The sequence below is a fragment of the Aythya ferina genome (assembly GCF_964211825.1).
Source record: "Aythya ferina genome assembly, chromosome: 16".
In the NCBI taxonomy this organism is placed as follows: Eukaryota; Metazoa; Chordata; class Aves; order Anseriformes; family Anatidae; genus Aythya; species Aythya ferina.
In genome coordinates, this window is record NC_140315.1 from 1,392,427 (window position 1) to 1,410,230 (window position 17,804).

The 17,804-nt window shown below is 57.0% G+C and overlaps 1 protein-coding gene across 4 annotated transcripts; it reads right to left on the reverse strand.

Annotated features, from left to right (window-relative positions):
* Window positions 1-32: 32 nt before the first annotated feature.
* Window positions 33-16,791, reverse strand: GMEB2 (glucocorticoid modulatory element binding protein 2). 4 transcript variants are annotated; one of them, XM_084538173.1, is made up of 10 exons: window positions 16,680-16,791; window positions 14,005-14,185; window positions 9,765-9,862; window positions 8,899-9,026; window positions 7,831-7,934; window positions 5,465-5,622; window positions 3,759-3,830; window positions 2,883-3,020; window positions 2,086-2,208; window positions 33-1,941 (listed from the first exon to the last, which is right to left on the reverse strand). In XM_084538173.1, the coding sequence occupies exons 2-10, from the start codon at window positions 14,133-14,135 to the stop codon at window positions 1,307-1,309; spliced, it is 1,587 nt and encodes a 528-aa protein (XP_084394299.1). In that variant the 5' UTR covers window positions 14,136-14,185; window positions 16,680-16,791; the 3' UTR covers window positions 33-1,306. The 4 variants fall into 4 exon arrangements, with proteins under 4 accessions (XP_084394299.1, XP_084394297.1, XP_084394298.1 ...); XM_084538171.1 differs by having other exon boundaries at window positions 8,899-9,029; XM_084538172.1 differs by lacking the exon at window positions 16,680-16,791 and adding an exon at window positions 15,278-15,550 and having other exon boundaries at window positions 8,899-9,029.
* Window positions 16,792-17,804: the final 1,013 nt, after the last annotated feature.

Below are 17,804 nucleotides of genomic sequence, written 5' to 3' on the forward strand. Positions count from 1 at the left end.
GTGACAGCCAGACGCAATAAACCAAGCAAGACTCTTTCAAAAAAATATTTATTAGCTCCTTGAAGTGACCTGTCATTGCTGCTGCCAGATCGAGTTCATAGAAAACCCACACTTCAAGCCCCCAGCTCCTCCCAGCCGGAGACGGTGTAAACACGGCCGCGCGCAGCCGGCGCGCGCCTGCACACAGGAACAGCGGGGAGACTCGCAGCAAGTTGAACCCTCAAAAGGCAGAGCTGAGCTGAACACCCCCTTCCCGCAGCCCCCAGAGCATCTTCTCCCAGCAGGGCGGGGGGAAAACGACAGCAGGGCCTGCAGCAGAGACACCCGGTGGGATAATGCTGGGCTCTGGGCACCGGGCTGCAGCCCGCTCAGCACCATTGCTGAACTCCTCTGCTGCACCCAACCCCTCCTCCTGCCTGAACGTGGTGCCGTGGTCACAGCCAGGAGGGCTGTGCTTAAAAAAAAAAAAAAAAAAATCCCCCTTTGAGTAAAAAATAATAATAATAATCCCAAACAATGTTTTTTTCCTCTTTTCTTGAAGAAAAATAGAAAGAGACCCCTAAGTCCTCAGAAGCTACAGCTCTTCCCAGCCCTCTGCGTTCCTCGGTTCCTTGGGGGATCACAACCTGGGACAGGTCCCTCCCCTCTCCTTCCCTGCTCAGGCCCTTGCTGTGGCCGCAGGGTTGTTCGCAGCGCCCACACCCTGTGCAGAAACCAGGCTCTGGCTCGGGCTCACGGCCACACACCGATGGTGGCCCCAAATTCACGGCTGCAGGTGGCCCACGGACAAAGCCACCCCTGCTCCCCGCCCACAGAGGAGGGAGAGGGAAAGCAGCCGGCTCCCTGCTCATCCCATCACTTCCCGCCGGGCCCTCAGCAGCCAGATTTGTGCCTGCTCAGCACTTTTGTGTTTCCTTAATCTCCCTCCTGCCGCCTTCGCCTCCTCGCCCTGAGCCCCTGCTCCTCTGACACAGCTGCTCCAGCCGCGGCCGGGCTGAGAGGCGTGGAATAACTCTTCCAAGAGAGCAGGGAGGAAAGCTTTATAAAAACTTCAGCCTTTTTTTTTCCTTTTCTCCTTCCTCCAAACGCGGCAGAGCGTTTTGCCTCCCTTCTCCGGGCATCCTTCCTCCCCCCCCCTGCCTGACCTGCACCTCCTCGTTCCCAGCTCCAGCCGCTCTGAGTCTCGTTAACCCGTGCCGCTTGTTACACCGCTCCTCTCCCTGCAGCGCAGACAGAGAAAAAAAAAAAGGCAGTTCCACCCAGAGCGCCGCGACGAACGTCCCTCCAGGCAGGTCCCCCCCCTTTTTCACTTCTGCTCCGCCTCGTCGGCCAGCGCCGTCACCTCGATGGTGGCAGCGGCGTGCTCGGCCACGGGGCCCTCGGGGGGCACGGTCAGCACCGCGCTGCCGCCGGCGGCGGCCACGTGCGTCACGTTCTGGATGGCGGTGCCGAGCCCCGGCAGCGTGAGCAGCTGGAAAGGGCTGACCACCTTCACCACCGTGCTGCCGTCCTGAGCCGCCGCCGTGCTCAGCACCGTGAGGTTGGGAGCGTCCGGGTGGATTTCCACCGCGCCGGGGAAGGAGGTGCCGGAGGAGGCCAGCACCGTGTAGCCGCCCAGCAAGGGGGACGCCGGGGAGCTGGCGGCGGGAGGCTGGGACGGGCTTTTCCCCAGCACCGAGGGCGTGAGGGTGGAGACCACTTTGCCGAGAGGGAGGCTGGCGAGCTGGGACACGGCCGGGGCGACGGCGATCTGCGCCGGCTGGGAGAGGACCTGAGAGGTGATGGCAGCTGGTCCGGAGGTGGCCCTGGTGAGCCGGGGGCGTTTTAAAGGCGCGGGGACAGAGACAGGAGTGAGAGTCATCAGCACGTTGTTGAGGTGCTGCGATTTGTGCTTCAGCTCCTTCGCCCGCTTGCGGTGCTCATCGCACTGCTGCTCCAAAGCTGCAAGGAGACGAGGATCAGTGGCACACCCTCGGCGATCTGCCCCAGGGCTCTGCCACCAGCCTCAGCTTTAACACAAAGCCCACTTCCTTAGACAAAAAGGAAACACCAACAAATGCAGGCAGCACATCCCCTGGGCTGTACCTGCCAAATCCCGCGTGTACTGCTCCCTCGAGCGATCCATCTGGCACTTGTGGCTGGCCAGGACCTTCTTGACCAGATCCAGCATACCGAAGTTCTGCACGACGTTGTTGAGTAGGACGGCGTCTTGAAAAGAACACACAGGTCTTTGAGGAACGCAAGATTCCCACTGCCAAGTATTTATGGTTTTGTAAGAAGCCAAATGAAAGCAAACACATTCAGCCGAGACAGCCAAAGTCTGCACGAGGGTAATGCGAGAGGCTGGGCAGGAGATGACAGAAGACATAAGAAAGGTCGCTAGCAGATAAGCAGCTCTCTCCTACTTAGCAGGGATTGATAAGAAATCTGGCACGGTAGCTGCCTGCTGCGTTGTTATTCCAATGGCCTCAATTCCCACTTCAGTTCCTCAGCCAAAGATTTGTCTGGAGACCTCAAGCCAGCGGATAGGAAACCCCAGAGCGCCGGGGGAATTCTGACCACGAGGCTCGGAGCCTGTCCGCAGCCACCAGAAGCAAGCAGCTGTGGCAGGAGCCATGCAGCTGGCAGCCTCGCTGTCCCCTCCCGCACCTGCAGCGAGCTGAAGGGGTCATTCCAGCGTGCATTTATGAGAGTGATGAGCTAGAATGAAATGAAATGCATTCCCTTTTTATTTCACTTTTGATTTCTCTGCAATCTGATTAAATTATGACAAACTGCCTCCCTCTAGTGTCATCCACGTGTCTCTAAGGAAAAAACCCACCAGCCCGTCTGCTCAGATGTCTCTTCCCGGCACAGCCAAGAGCCCAAGACCTGCTCCTTACCACCGAGCTGCAGCGGGGGATCCTGCGCTCGCTGCTGCAAGCCCTTCATGGTCTCCACTAGCTCCTGGTGGAACTCATGGATGATGTCGTCCAGAAGACCCACGTCCTTCAGGCCTTGCCAGAAAGCAAACGTGTCATCTGGAGAAAGACAAAGCGAGGGAGACCCACAAAACCCTCAGAGATGGGAACGGGGGTTTTATGGCTCTCTCAGAAAAAGGGGCTGCACGTCACAAGCCCCCAAGTGATAGCGATTTTCTCTCTGGCTTCTGCCCCCTACAAGGGTGAAGTCCTCCTGCTCTGCAGGTACAGTGCTGGGACAAAGCCCAGCTGGAGCATGTACCCGAAGGGCAGCTGGAAGGAGAAAAGCCTGTGGCATCTTAAAAGGACATTTCCCATCCTCTGCAGCACACAGAGCCAACTCTGCCAAGCAGGACAGGGGTGCTGTGAAGCCCAGCTCCTTCTCCAGCTCAGGATTCAAGCTGGGTGTAGGGGCAAGCGAGAGACGAAGGCAGCCCTCCTTCAGGAGCCCTGCCTCAATGCAGCAGGAGCCCCTCCTGCCTGGGTGCCACATCTGCCTCCTCAGCTCAGATTACACCAGAGGAGCACAAGAAGCATTTTACAGCCACTCTGACTCTTCCTTCCCTAGGGCCACACCACGGCTGGACATTTTAGTGCTCAGAAACAATTTCATCTCAAGCCGACGCCGCGGTCAGACCGCTGGGCACTGGTGAGCAGCAAACAAATAACCCCAGGGGAGGTTCGAGCAGGGCTGCTCCTGCCAGAGGCTTCCTGCTCCTGGTCCCTGCCGTTCCCCTCTTCTCCCGGCATCACTTCCAACCTCTGCCCCGGATGCGTTGCGCCGAGCCGAGCCGTTACCTCCGATGCTGGTGGTCCAATCGCTGGCATCCTCGCACGTTTCTATGGTAATCGTGGCTGGGGACCCGTTGACTGCAACCAATAGCAAGAAAAGAGAAGAAGAAAAAAAAAAAAAGTCCTGATTTTTCTCTGCGTTTCTCAGGGGCTGGTTGAGGGATGCGCTCCCTCGCTGCGCTGCTGCGACTGCTCTGTTGTTATTGCAGCAGGGCCGCTTTCATCTGATCCTTGCTCTCCAAGCCGAGCAGAGAGGGATGCCCAAGGGGCTTGCTGTGCCTGCAGGACTTATTTTTCCACCCTGAGCGTAATGCCACAGAGATTACTTCTGCAATCCTTGCGCAAGACGCTCTCCTCCCAGTCCCCTCTGCACACACGCTGTTATTGCTAAGAGCACAAGTCAGATTTTGAGCCCGATTTCCTTGCATCCCTTCTGGGCAGCTCACTGCTTGCCAGACCCGCGTGCCCGTGGGGTTTCCAGAGCCTTGCAGGGACCGGCTCCCCCCTCGCTGCCCACCAGACCTCGGGGATTTGTGTCCCCAGAGCCTGGCAGCCGGCATCGGTCCATGCACAGGAGCAGGAGATGGGGAATCTGGGCCAGAGACGTGGCCGTGAGCGCCCTGGCAGCGCTCAGCTGCTGACACCAAATCCAATTACTCTCCCTTTCCTCCGCAGCCTGCAGGGCTCTGTTTATTCCAGCACACCCAAGCGCAGGAAGCACCCCCTCGTTAGCCAGCTGTTAATCATGGTGCTGGATTTTAGGAGGGCTCGGAGCAAGCTGCAGCTCTGGAGCCCGGGCAGGCTGTGCCGTGCACTGAAATCAGCATCAGCTTCCCCAGCTGCCGCCACCAAAGCGCCAGGCTCGGCCACGGCAGGCTCCCTGCAGGGCACAGGCACTCTGCTGCCAGCACCCTGCCCCACGGGCACCATCAGGAGCCCTCGGGGGGCATTTCTTAATTCTCAGTAGCCAAAAGAGCTAAGGAAAAAAAAGAAAAAAGCCTACATTGAAATTAGAAAACTTTCTAATATAACAGTTACCTGTAACTATAGGTCGAATTAAATTTAGGGCTAATGCTACGCAGCAGCAAAATCATTTACGTCCAGTTTTATGAACTACATGCATGAGGGCAGATGAAAATCTGTTGTATTCCCCGATTCTCTTTAATCTTTCAGCAGACAAAACCAATAAATAATTCAGGCAGGGAGTGTTAAATGAAAGCCCATGAATTATTCAGGCCAAAGTCAGTTTACAGCTGGGAGAGGCGCAGGAGGACTCCTGCCCCAGCAACACTGCGCAGCCGGGGGCCGCGCAGACCCCAACTCCTGCGAGGAGCAGGACACGGCTCCGACCAGCAGCTGGGACGGGGGTGACTTCATCAAGCAACGACTACTGTGCTCTTACAGATTAATTGCAGTCTTCTGCTTCAGCTACACAGTTTGGGGCAAGCCAGGATGGCAGAAGGGCGGCTCTTCAGGTCATGCAGTGTTACAGAGCAACTAGGTGAGTTATTACATCTCTGCCAGGGTGCACTAACAATGACTCTGCCTAGCTCTGCTATGGGGAATCCTGCAACAGAGCAGGGAGAAAAAAAAAAAAAAGCAGAGAATAAAAACAACCCACAAAGCATAAACTGGCGGTCGGTACGCGGCATTAGTTATGCTTTAATTCTTCAAAGCCCCTGCTGCAAGGGTGCTCGGATCGCTGCACCTACCATCTGCAGAAGCGGGAGTGAGAGGAATGTACTCTGTTGAGGTCTGGCTGGTCAAAGACACCCTGGCTCCAGTCAGGTCGATTTTGGTGCTCCGGCAGGTGTTGGAGCAGACCTTAGTGTGCTGGTAGAAATCCAGCTCCCCCGAGTCCATGATCTTCCTGCAAGAGAGGAGCAAGAAGGGGAACACGCTCACGTCAGGAGCTGGAGGAGCAGCTCCTGACGGGGACAACCCGTGGAGCATCCCCCATAACATTTCAGCACCCCGGGGCAGAGCAGCTGCCAGGCTCTAACGCTCAGCTTCTGCCTTCCTTTAACACGATGTCTGCCAGCAGGATGGAGAAGGAGGGAGGAGCATTACCCTGGGGACAGTCAGCTCAATGAATGAGCTCTGGGGCTTTGCTCAGCACACCAGCACGAGCTGGAGCAGGCAGAGGCAACGGGCTGAGGCCCCTTGCCAAGTTCCCCTGTCCTTACAGGCAGCGTTAACAGTCCCTTACAACAGCATCCACAGCCTGTGCCATACTGGGCACATGCACAAATCCAACCGCTTCTCGGTGCTCCAGTGGTGGGGAAGCCTTCAGGAGGCCAGGGTGGTGAGGAAAAGCCCCACCGAACACATCGTGCTGCAGCTGAGGTGCAGAGATGGCACCAATTGGATTTCCAACCCCTCCTCTGCCACATCTCAGAGCCTCCTGCCCAACCGAACTGCCATCGTAGCTTCTTTGACACAAACAGATCCGAGGAGTGACGAGCACGTGGCTGCTCCTCCCAAAGACCACAGCAACAGCAAGACCAGGGCATGGGCAAAGAGGTCATTAACCACTTCAGCAAAACACTGTCTCATGAAAGCGAAGGGAACTTGCTTGCTGGCAGGCTGACGGCTTTCAAAGAAAATTTTACTCAACAGCTAGAGTGAGGAAAGAGGAAGAAGGACCAAAAAAGTAATCACTCCTCCCAGAACACCACTTGGCCTTCCTCTTTTTCATAGCTGCACACACAGATTCATGTGCAGAAGGGGAAGACAGAGCCGGGTGAATTTCTGGTGACCTCCAAGGAAACATCTTCTTCACCAATAAAGCACTCAACTTGGGCTGGGAGCCTGAAGATGCACACAAGCTCTTTCCTAAGGATATATTCCTGTCCCACTGCTCCTCCACGTGCCAGGAGCAGGGCAGCACTTGGCCTCCAGACAAGCTTGCCTGGGAGCTGGTCCCACCTCCTGAGCAGATTTTTCAGCACGGGGTTTGTGGTTTTAGCCAGGGACCCTCACTGGTCTGACAGACGCCTGGTTCATGCAGGGAGGACAGAGAAGAGAGGTCCCAGCCTGGTCCCGTGAGCACCCAGCCCATGCACGCCCGCAGACTGCAGCAGAAAGGAAGTCTCAGCTCGGAGCAGAGATAGCAGGAAGCCTGCTCCTTCCCCTTTTTCACTCGAGAGCACATAAAAAGAGATGGGACGTAAACTGAGGCTTCTAATTTTAGTTTATAAGTAGGGTTAAGCAAAGGATGTGGCGCCACTGATGTACATCATCTCCCCTTCGACTGCCCTGAGTCGAAGCAAGCTGCTGGCCAAGCACAACCTGAGCTTCCTAAGATTTGTCTCCATGGGCTGCCTGGCTTGCCTTCAGACATTCCTCATGAAGATTGTTTTTTGTCCCTTGAAAGACCTGCCTTGCTGAGGCATAAGCCTATTATGCAAAAACCTACGCGGAGCAAAAGCTGCTTAGAAGGAGTATGAGGGATGCCTGCACTGAAGCAGAAGAAACCAGGCAAATGCAGCGTCACCCCGTGACAAGGCCAGGAAAACACTGACAATTCCTAGGGAAAGAGGTGATGCCTACAGGCAGAGAGATGGATTTTAATTGAACCAATATCAGGCTGGTGTTAAACACAACCACAGAAGAATTCAGTAGCTGTAGAACTGCAGAGAAGATAAATGTATAAATAACCTTTAAATAAGCCCTTGGGGGGAAAAAAAATGATATAAAGCAGACATAATGCAGTAGGAGTGTTGGTTCATGACCAGAGTGACAGTGAGCAGCTCACACTGAGAACTTGTACGCAGCACAGCTGGACCACCAGTGGCCACTAGAATTTTCACTGGCCTTATGGCAGCTGGGAACCCAGCTTGGTTTGAGTTCTAAGAACCCAGGGAAACACGTGCTGCCCCAAATTATTCCCTATGCACAAGGATACTCAAATTCTTTGGATGGGTAACACCAGGGCCAGGCTGTTACTGAGACAAGCGTTCAGCAGCACACTCGTGCTCTCTGCAGCAAAACGAGTGTTGAAGGCTCTGTCCCACCCCACCGTTCTCCCCCAGAAAACAGAAATTGCTGCTGTTGCTGCATACAAACAGAGACTGACCGGAGCATGATCCCATTCATCCGGATTGCCCGCTTCCAGTCCTTCAGGGTCGACTTGCCCGCCAAGTGGACAAACTCCTTGGGACTAATGAGGCGATCGTTGAACTGCAGGAGGGAGAAACTCAACGTGAGTGGGAATTGGCCCCCTTTTTTTTTTTTTTTTATTGCCCTACACACCCAGCTCGAACTGAACCCGTGAGCTAAACTAAAAGCAACCTCCAGAATGAGGAAGCTCTCTAAAGAATTGTTTTATGACCAGTCTTAGAAAGCGTTTCCCAAGTTCAGGTCTCTTCTCCATGCCCACGTTAATCGATGTTATCGTGAGCACTCTCATTCACAATTACTGCACAAGAAACTGCTTCTCTTTAGCAAGCACATGGGTTTCAGCACAAAGGTTGGTTTCAGGTAGCAGCAGAAGCAATCACCTGCACCAGTAGCTGTTCTTCTCTTCAGAGATAGAAGAGACCATCTCTCCTATGAAGGAGGAGGAACATCTTGTGGAAATCCCTCGTGCAGCCCAGCCCAGCACAGATGCTACCCCAGCAGGGTGCTGTGTAGTCAGCGTGTAAATGCCACGGATGCCTTACTACAGCATCACACACAGCACGTTCCTGGAAATGAAAGTTTAGCCCTCCTCCCCAGATCCATGCAGGTTTTAACCATGAATCCTCCAGGAGAGAGGAGCGACCATTCAATGTTTTATTAATTTCTCAACAAATCCTCGGTTTCTCTCAAACTGAACGGACAGGGAAGTTCCCAAACTCTCCAGTAATGCAGTTAAATTGGGACAGCATCTCTCCAGCCAGGTCGGATCTCTCCAGCCAGGTCTGCTTAGTTTGGTCAAGCCAACACGTACGAGGTATTAACGTCCCAGTAATTTCTCCCTCTCCCACCATGACATGGTTGTGATGCAAAAAAAAAACTTGCCAAAGCTTACTGAGAGGGACCAAACCGAGAAAAAGGCATGCAAGGCTGCGATGCTGTCACGGGAGGGCTCAAGTCCTTCATTTGGGAGCACATCAGGGACGCTCCCAGCTCGTGTCACAGTGTCACAGCCCATCACCCTCACCTGCACACACTTCACATTGATCCCAGGGCAGACAAATTTCCTCCAGATGAGGTTGGCTTTGCTGTCTCCGCAGGTGATGGGGTACACAATCTCTGCCTCCAAAGTGTCCTCATCTTCAGCCATCTTCACTTCTCACAGGGAACAGAGGAAGGGACAGATCAAAAAGAAACGTGAGCCACAGCCCCCAGCTGGCAGCACACGCAGTGCTAAAGCTCAGCATCAAAAAACATTGATAATGCACATGGGGCAGGGGTGGGAATGGGGTTTTGTGGCCACAACTCACTTGCAAGTTTCTACTAAAGCATCCAGCTACCCTGGGAATTAGTGCAGAAAAATTTACAGCAATCCAGCCCCAGCTGAATGCACGGAAATCAGTGGCCAGGGTTGAAAATCCAGTTCTTGGTAACAATGAAAGGAATGGTGTTGGTAGGGCAATTACACATTCACCCGTGTTTTCAGAACGTAGCTGATTTTAAGGCACGTCCAGCCCCACCTGGGTTACAGTGCTTGCTCACTGAATTCAATTTTGCTTGTAGCCAAAGCAGGTGGAAAAAACAAAATCCCTGCTTGTGCTGGGTGGGAAAGCAAGAGCTGGAGAGGGCAGACACCAGGCACACGGGTCTCAGCCTGCACCAGGAGAGGGCAGCAACGCTCCAGCAAGCATCACCCAGCCCCAGGCTCCTTCCCAAGCCCAGCACAGAATCCCTGCTGGGGGGCAAGCCCAGAGAACACCCCTGGCACAGGGCAGCGATGCAGGTGTGCCCACAGGAACCCCCTGCTCTCACCAGTCCCCTCCCCGAGCCCCACGCTGCAGCGAGCAGGGCTGGCTCCTGCTGCCAGGGGGCTGCAGCTCGGGCTGAACCTACCTAAGACCGCTTCCTTCAGGTGTGTAGATGCTGTGAAGGCAGCGGCGGCCGCAGCAGCCGCATTTTCCGTCTCCAGAGTGTCTTCATTTATGTCACCGCTGGTGAGAAAGAGAGAAATACGCAAAATTAAGCGACGTGGAACTGCGACCTCCATTCTGATGTTTCGAGGAGATGCGGCTCCAGAAGGCATCCCTGCTATGTTCTCCCACCAAACTTGGTGCTGGTTTTGAGAGGCTCGGCTGTTTTCCTTTACAAGGACAAGATGCTGCCACCAGTCCAGGAGCAGCACCGCCAGGACCCAGCTGCCTGTCTCAGCTCTGTGATCCCAGCCCCACAGCCCTGACACCGACACAGCCCACGGCACACAGTCCTGTGGGTGCAAAGGAAGGAGACACAGAGAGCTGCTACCACAACCAGGGTTTGGGTCAGGCCCTCCCTTACAAGTCTCTGCCAGCTTTGTCTAAGAAAACTCCCCAGAAAAACCTGTGTGAGGTGCGCGGGCTGCCTCCCTGCAGCAGGACCTCAGGGAGCGACACAAGTACCGTGCCAGAGCTCATCAAGCCTCGACAGTAGATCCATGAACAGAGATAACCCAACACAAGCTACAGACCCACCGCTGCACTCTCTTCTCCTCTTACAACCCCACATAGGTATAATATTAATTAAACCAGATCTGCTTCCAGCAGTGAAGACCACTTTCATCTTCCCTACACCAGAGCCCTCAAATTCACTCAGAGCTCTGCTGATGGACTCAGAGCCGGTTCCTCACCACACCACATCCTCCCTACGCGCCTGACTCAGCTGCAGAGCACAGCCAAAAGCCCTGGACCCGCCACGGGACACGCTCCTCGCCACCAAGGCTTCCCAAGTGGTCCCATCTGCAGGCACGGTGCGCGTTGGAGCTTTCCTGGAGGGGTTTAATGGGGACATTTGTTAGTGGAGATGTCTGATGGCTGCAGGAAGCTTGCTGGGCCTCTGGGGTCCCGCAGGAGGGAGAAGGGTGGAAAAAAAATCTCTTGCCACATGCTTCCATGTGTTAACTTCCCAAGAAAAGCCGTCTGGAGAACCTAAGCCTGAAATCTGTCCTCTTTGGGGTGAATTAAAACAATAGCCCCAGTGACTCACCGGCAGCTGCGCTTCCCACCCGCGGTGCCACAGGGACCAGTTCAAGAGCAACTGGTTTTTCAGTCCTGGCCTCCCAGTGCAGGGCTTCAGGGCGGGACTGGGGCTTCAAAGCATCGCTCCCTGCTCCAGCCTGGGGGCGAGCAGGGCACAGGAGATAAGGAGCCCACGTGGGCGGCATCTCCAGCACCCGGTGAGTAAGCTGGGAGATCCGCAGATCGGACTGCAGCGGGGTGAGAGCACAGGGAGTGGGAGATGGAGCTGGTTTGGGGAAGGGAGGCACCACGGGGATGGTCCTGCTGCCTCTGCGGCACACGAGGACCTGTTCTGAGTGCTGGGAAGTGATGGATAATGCAAAAGGGCGCTAAAGGGTAAATCCTGAGCTAATGTGCCTGCACACAGGTTAGTATTACAGAAGCAGCAGTTTGACACAGGAAAGAGAAGAGTTTTAACCTGTTTTTTTCATCGTTTTGCTACTTGTTTTTTGTGTTTCTCCGGGTTCCTTCAGGGAAAAGCCAGAAACGCCACTTCTACAGCACCCTGGGGCAGCAAGAAGGGCAGCAGCCACTCCAGACACACAAAAACCAGCGCTGCCCAGTCCTGATCCTGACCTTCCTCTGCCTGCAATCAGGTAAAAAACTGCCTTATCCACCGACTGATCTACCAGAGTCACCCTGGCAGAAAGTCAGCTTCTCAAACACAGAGCCTCCCGCAGGGCTTCGCTGCACTCACACCACTCCTAAAATGACCAAAAATTGTTATTTGGTTGGGAGAAATAACCCAGCCCACGTTCTCAGTCCCATCCTTCAGAGACAAAACAACCAACTTCAGCAGCTTAGAAGAAAAAAACCAAGCAACTACGAAAGTCTGTCAGCTCAGGAGACATAACTAGAGGAAAAAAAGGAGAAAAGCAACACAAAACAGGGCAGTTTCTCCCCCCATCCTGTTCTGGAGAGCCTCAGGCAGACGCAGGAGGAGCAGGAGACCCGAGGCACCCCCACGGTGCATCCCACCACTCCGGTCACCATGACAAAGCCGTGGGATGCAGAGCCCTGCTCACGTGCCATGGGGAGGCTCCGCTCCTCAGCTCCCGGGGAGAATCCACAAACCAGAGGGGAGAAGGCAGAAAAAGTGCAGGGAAAGCCATGGCCTTGACTCCCCTTTCTCCTCCGCTCCTGCCTCCCCTGGAAACTTGGGCAAAAAAAAAAGAGAGAGGTCTCCAAAACACTGCAGCAGGAGCACTCACCAGAAACACAAGCAACACATCGGGGCACGGGAGCCCAGCCCTTTTCCAAGCAGCTCTGAAAGCAAAGCTTCCTGCTGATCATTAGTTTCTCCATTTCCCCCCTCTGCCTTTTCCAGTCAATACTAAAACGCTGGAGCTAATTAAGCTCCCAAGCCTTGCCCGTGTTACTTTTCCAAGCAGCAAAAGCAGACCCAGAAGAGCACTGGAGAAATGCACCAAGCCCCAGCTCTGTCGGGCTGGGCTCGGCCTCTCCTGCAGCCTCGGGGCTTCCCAGCACCACATAAGAGGAGCGAGGAGCTCAAAGCCCAGCTCAAAGCTTCCCTCGTGCTCCAGCCACGACCAAGAGGCGCAGAGGAACCCCAGCTGCTCTCCCTGCACCAGCTGGAGAGGGAAAATAAGAGGGTGAGGAAGCCAAAGCCAGCTGCAGAGACACCCCAGGAGGAGCAGGAGCCCAGCAAAGGCAATCCTCTGACTTGAGGAGCCCAGGGGTGGCTCCTTCTACAACACAGCCTGGCCACCAGCATGGTAGGAGCCTCACGGGTCAAGCTGTATGAGCCTGAGGTCCAAACCTGTCCCACAGCCCTGCAGCGATGCCCCAGTACGCCAAAGTCAGTGTTTGGGATGCTTCAAAAAGCCCCCGAGGAATCTCCCGGTGCCTGCAGAGATTTGCTGTGCTCGTAGGCACAGCTACAGGAGACATCACCTCCTGCTGTACAGCGCTGCTCCGGCCACACGGGGAACACTGCGGGGTGAGGAGAGGTTTCCAAAGAAAAATAGGAGGAAAAAAAAAAAAAGAATTTAAAAAAAAAAACAAACCAACCAAGCCAGTCCCTGCCATGGCTCGCGTTGCAGACAGCGTGGTGCTGCGAAGACTCATAGCCACATGACAAACAGCAGCCGTGCTGCCTCCAAAGAGAGCCACAGCCCCAATTTCATGTCTGGCTGCTGCTCTGCCAGGGAAGCTGAGAGTCACTGCTGGCAGAAGTGTCCGGGAAGCAGGAGGGGCTGAGCTGCCCTTCCCCAGGGCCCCAGCAGGGAGGGAAGGGGCTCTTGGAGGGCAGCAGAGCAGGGATGTGGCGGAGAGGGGCCGCGCGTGGCATCGGCCCCACTGCCAGCAGAGCTGAGCCTGCTCAAGTTTGACAGGCGCCGCAGCACAGCGGCCGTTTTGTGTTCTAAAAGCTGAAACATGATGCCCCTCCCCAGCGCCGTGACACAGAAATAGCAGGGCATATTTGAGGAAAGGACACAAATGTGCTTTGTGGAGAGAGCAAAACAGAGCCGCTCGCTGCCCGCTGATTTCAAGCCTGGCAACACCTGAACGAGGCAAACCTGCCCAGAGCCAGCTCCGAGGGTGAGCGGGGGTTTTGTACCTGCTCAAAAAGCTCTCGGAGCACTGAGGAGTGCCTGGGTACAGACCAGAGAAGGACAGGAGACAAAGTAAACAGCCCACTGCTACGTGGGCATTCCTGGGACCCCAAACGTGACCAAGCTGCTCCGAACGGAGCAAGACGAAACAAGGGGCAGGCCCCAAACACCAACAAGCAGGGTAGGAACTGGGCACGGGCACACTTTTAAAAATCACAGAGGCTCGCTGCTTTTGGAGAGGTGTCACCCATCCAACACCACGGCGTTCGAGGGGAATCTCTGCCGTTTATGTAAACACGAGCCTGACCCCAAAGCCCAAACCTCACTGCACTGAGAGCGCTCGGAGCTCAGCGAATCGGCCTTGAAAGAAATAATGGAAAAAAAAAAAAACACACAAAAAAAAACACAAAAACCATTGGTTTAGTTCCTGGTGTCCTACTGGGACCCCAGTCGGGGCTGTTCCAACAGGTTGGCTCCTCCACACGCGTGCTGGAAGCCGTCTCTTACCCATGCTGGGACAGGTTGGTGGTCACCAGCACCGTCTTCACCTCTTCCACCCCGCTGCCATCCACGGCGTTGTCCGGCGTCGTCACCACCACCACCTCCTCCATGTGCACGCTGACGTCCGGCGTTGCCATCGCTGGGACGGGGCCGGCCGGAGGCGCAGGGACCCTCGGGGACCGGTGGTCTGCGGAGGAAGGGCAGGGTAGGAGAGGTGAGGAACAATTCCCGCTAGGAGCGGAGGGGCTGCAGGAAATCCTGCTCCAAGGGGAGGAGGAGCACCCCCCGAGAACCCCAAATGAACTTTGCAAAGCCACCGAGGGCGCAGGAGGAGGTGGGGTGGGATCGGGGTACGGGCAGCGAGAGCAGCGTGTCCAGATGGGAAGAAAATAATTAAAAAAAAAGAAAATTGGCCCACTGTTCACCAAAAAGCTACGTGAAGAGACACAACACGAAGCTGTGCTTCCCAACGCATTTCACATCATCTGCTAGAAGGCCACGAGCTCCTGAAGCTCCCCCAAGCTTCACCCACATCGTTTTAGGGCCGTCCCTGCAGGAACAGGGGCAGCGGGACAAGGGCTGCTCCCCCAGAGCCACGCACAAGCACAACACCGACCCAAACCCACCCTTTGAGCCGGCAAAAACACAGCGACACCTGAAAGCTATCTGAGGAGCACGTTTCTGAGAAGTCAGCAGTAGATTTAAGACCGTGTTTACAACTGGCTTCAGCGCTGGCACCTCTCCACGGAGCTGCTGTCCCCATCGGGACATGGGCAGGGACCTCCCCAGGAGTTCCTGGTGCCCAGCCTTGCTCGAGGCATCACTGGGAACATCCCCAACCCCGTGCAATGCTGCACGTTGCAAGAAGCGGCCTGGAGACAACCCCCAGATGACCAGAAAAGCCGTGGAGGTGCCGGTCACAGCACCGAGCCACCGGCGTGAGAGGAGAGGAGAGGTAAGAAACAGAATTAAAGGCGGCCTTCAGCAACGCCCAAGCACCCTCCGTTGGCGTTATCACCAGTGACAGCACGCCGCAGTTGGCACACGGAGCCCCTGAGCACACCTCCAGCCCCACGCAGCACCCAGGTCACCGCTCCGACGTGACCACCAGCACCGGGAGCAGCTTTGGGCACCGCGTTCCTCCACCAAGGTCCCTTCGTCCAAGCCCAGGCTGGAGCCGAGCCCCGGCCAAAGCTCCCGCCGCGCTCCCAAATTTTTTGCTTTCGGCGCAAGTCCGGGAGCAGAAACCCCGCTGCTCCCCCGCAGGACTCTTCCTTACCCCGCTCCACGCCAAGAACCGCCTCGTACAACGCCTTTTGTCGCACGGGGAGAAGAAAGGAAATTAATTTTGGCAGCAGCGAGGTACGAGGCGCGCGGGGCCGAGCGGGCAGGAGGAGAGGAAGAGGAGCAAAACCCACGGCGCAGGTTCCCGGGGCTCTCCCTTACCTGCCACAGCTTTTTTTTTCGGGTGACCCCTCTCCCTACGCCCCCATCCTTTTGGGGTGACCCCCCCAGCACCCCAGGGAGCAGCACCAACCTCACAGCTTCCCGCTGCCCACAGTCTTTTTTTTTTTTTTTTTGGGGGGGGTTCAGGGGGTGAGGTGGGCTGGGGGGGGAGCTGGGTGCAACACGCCAGCAGCCATCGCAGCACCTTTGCTGCTTTATTTTTATATTTTTATATATTTTTTAATTTTTGGGGGGTGTTTTCTCCCCCCAGACCGCCAGCACGACCTCAGCCACCCTCCTGCTACCTGTGGCACTGCAGACCCTCAGTTCCCCCCCCCCCCACCCCAAAAAGCAGCCCTGGGGGGGGGACAAGGCCTTGCTGGGGGGGGGCACTGCACCACCCTAAGAGGAAGGAGAGGGGTTTTTTTTTGGGGGGGGCCCTTCTGTACAGGATAGGGGGGGAGAAAGCAAAGGGGGGGCACAGAGGGGAACATGGCAGCAGGGGGGGGCACAGACAGGGGGCTGGGGGGGTTGCAAGGGTGGGAGGAAGGGTAAAGGGGGGGTTGCAGAGGTGGGGGGGTGAGGAGAGAGAAAATAGGGGGGTGTGAGGAGGGGGGGGCACCACATTGACGTGAGGGGGGTGCTGAGGTGAGGGGGGGGATGAGGATGAGGAAGGGGGGTGAGGATGAGGAAGGGGGGTCCGGGGGGAGTGAGGATGAGGAGAAATTGCCCCGGGGGGGGGACGACGATGAAGAAGGGGGGGGCTCGGCTGTGACAGGACCCGTGCTAGGGGTGGGGGGGGCACCGCAGTGACGGGGGGGGGGCCCTGAGGTGAAGGGGGGGGCCCTGAGGTGAAGGGGGGGCTCTAAGATAAAGGGGGGACCCTGAGGTGAAGGGGGGGGTCCTGAAGTGAAGGGGGGGTGGAGGGGGGGGCGCGTGGGCAGCGCCTCCAGCGCCGGCCAGGAAGGAGCGAGGGCCGGAGGGGGAGGAAGAGGAGGAGGAAGAGGAAGGCCGTGAAGGGTGTGTAGGGCGGGGGGGGGGGAGGGGGGGGGCAGCCGGGTGCCGTCCCCGTTCCCCCCCCACACCCCCCTCAACCCCCCCCCCCCGCCGTAACGTCCTGACGCTCCGCGGGGAGGGAGGGGAAGGAGGAGGAGGAGGAGGAGGAGGAGGAGGAAGGGGAAGAAGAGGAGGGGAGGGGGGGGGGGAGGCCCCGCGGCGCCGGGCTCGCCGCTTACCTCAAGAAGCCGGGAACGGGATGGGGTGAGGAGGAAGAGGAGGAGGAGGAGGAGGAGGAGGGGGGGGAGAAGGCGCCCCCCCCCCCCCCCGGGCGGCTGCGGCTGAGGGCGCCGGGTGGGTGCGGGAGGGGGGTGGGGAGGGGGGAGGGGGGGCAGAGCGGGGCTGCGCCGCGCGCGCGGCTCTCGGCCCCCCCCCCTCCTCCCCTCCCTCCTCTTCTTCCTCCCCCCCCCCCGCCCCGCTGCCACCACCGACGCTTCCGCGCAAGCGCGTTGAGGGCGGTTTTTTTCTTTCTTTTTTTTTTTTTTTTTTTTTTTGGGGGGTGGGGGGGGGCACGGGATTTATTTCGCGAAGCCGCCCGTGCAAAGAAGTGCCCCGGCCGCGGCACTGCGCATGCGCGGAGGGCGGAGGATAGGAAGGGAGGGGGGGCAGAGAGGAGGGTGGGGGGGGCAGAGGGAGAGGGCCCTGCATGGTCGTGGGGGTCCCCACGAGCTTTCTACGGCCCCCTTGTGCCTCCCCCCGGACTTGTATGCCTCCTGTATGTCCCTCAGTGTCCCTCAGTGCCCCCCCGTGTCCCTCAGTGTCCCCCCATGTTCCTCAGCGTCCCCCCGTGTCCCTCAGCGTCCCCCCGTGTTCCTCAGTGTCCCCCATGTCTCTCAGTGTCCCCCATGTCCCTCAGTGCCCCCCCGTGTTCCTCAGTGTCCCCCCATGTCCCTCAGTGCCCTCCCATGTTCCTCAGTGTCCCCCCATGTCCCTCAGCGCCCCCCCGTGTCCCTCAGTGTCCCCCTATGTCCCTCAGTGCCCCTCATGTGTCCCCCCCACATGCACACCCCCAAAAGGCAGGGCTTTTTGCACCTGCCTTTGCCTTTGGGACACCACATCATTCCCCTCCACATTTCTGGGGGGCTTTCTGCACCTGCCTTGGTCACGGGGACATATCTCGTCAGTCCCCACCACGTTTTGGGGGGGCTTTCTGCACCTGCTTGGCTATGGGGCCACACCACGTCAGTCCCCACTGCATTTCAGGGGGGCTTTCTCTACCTGCCTTTGCCATTGGGACACGCATCAGTCCCCACCACATTTTTGGGGGGCTTTCTGTGCCTGTCTTTGCCATGGGGACACACCAT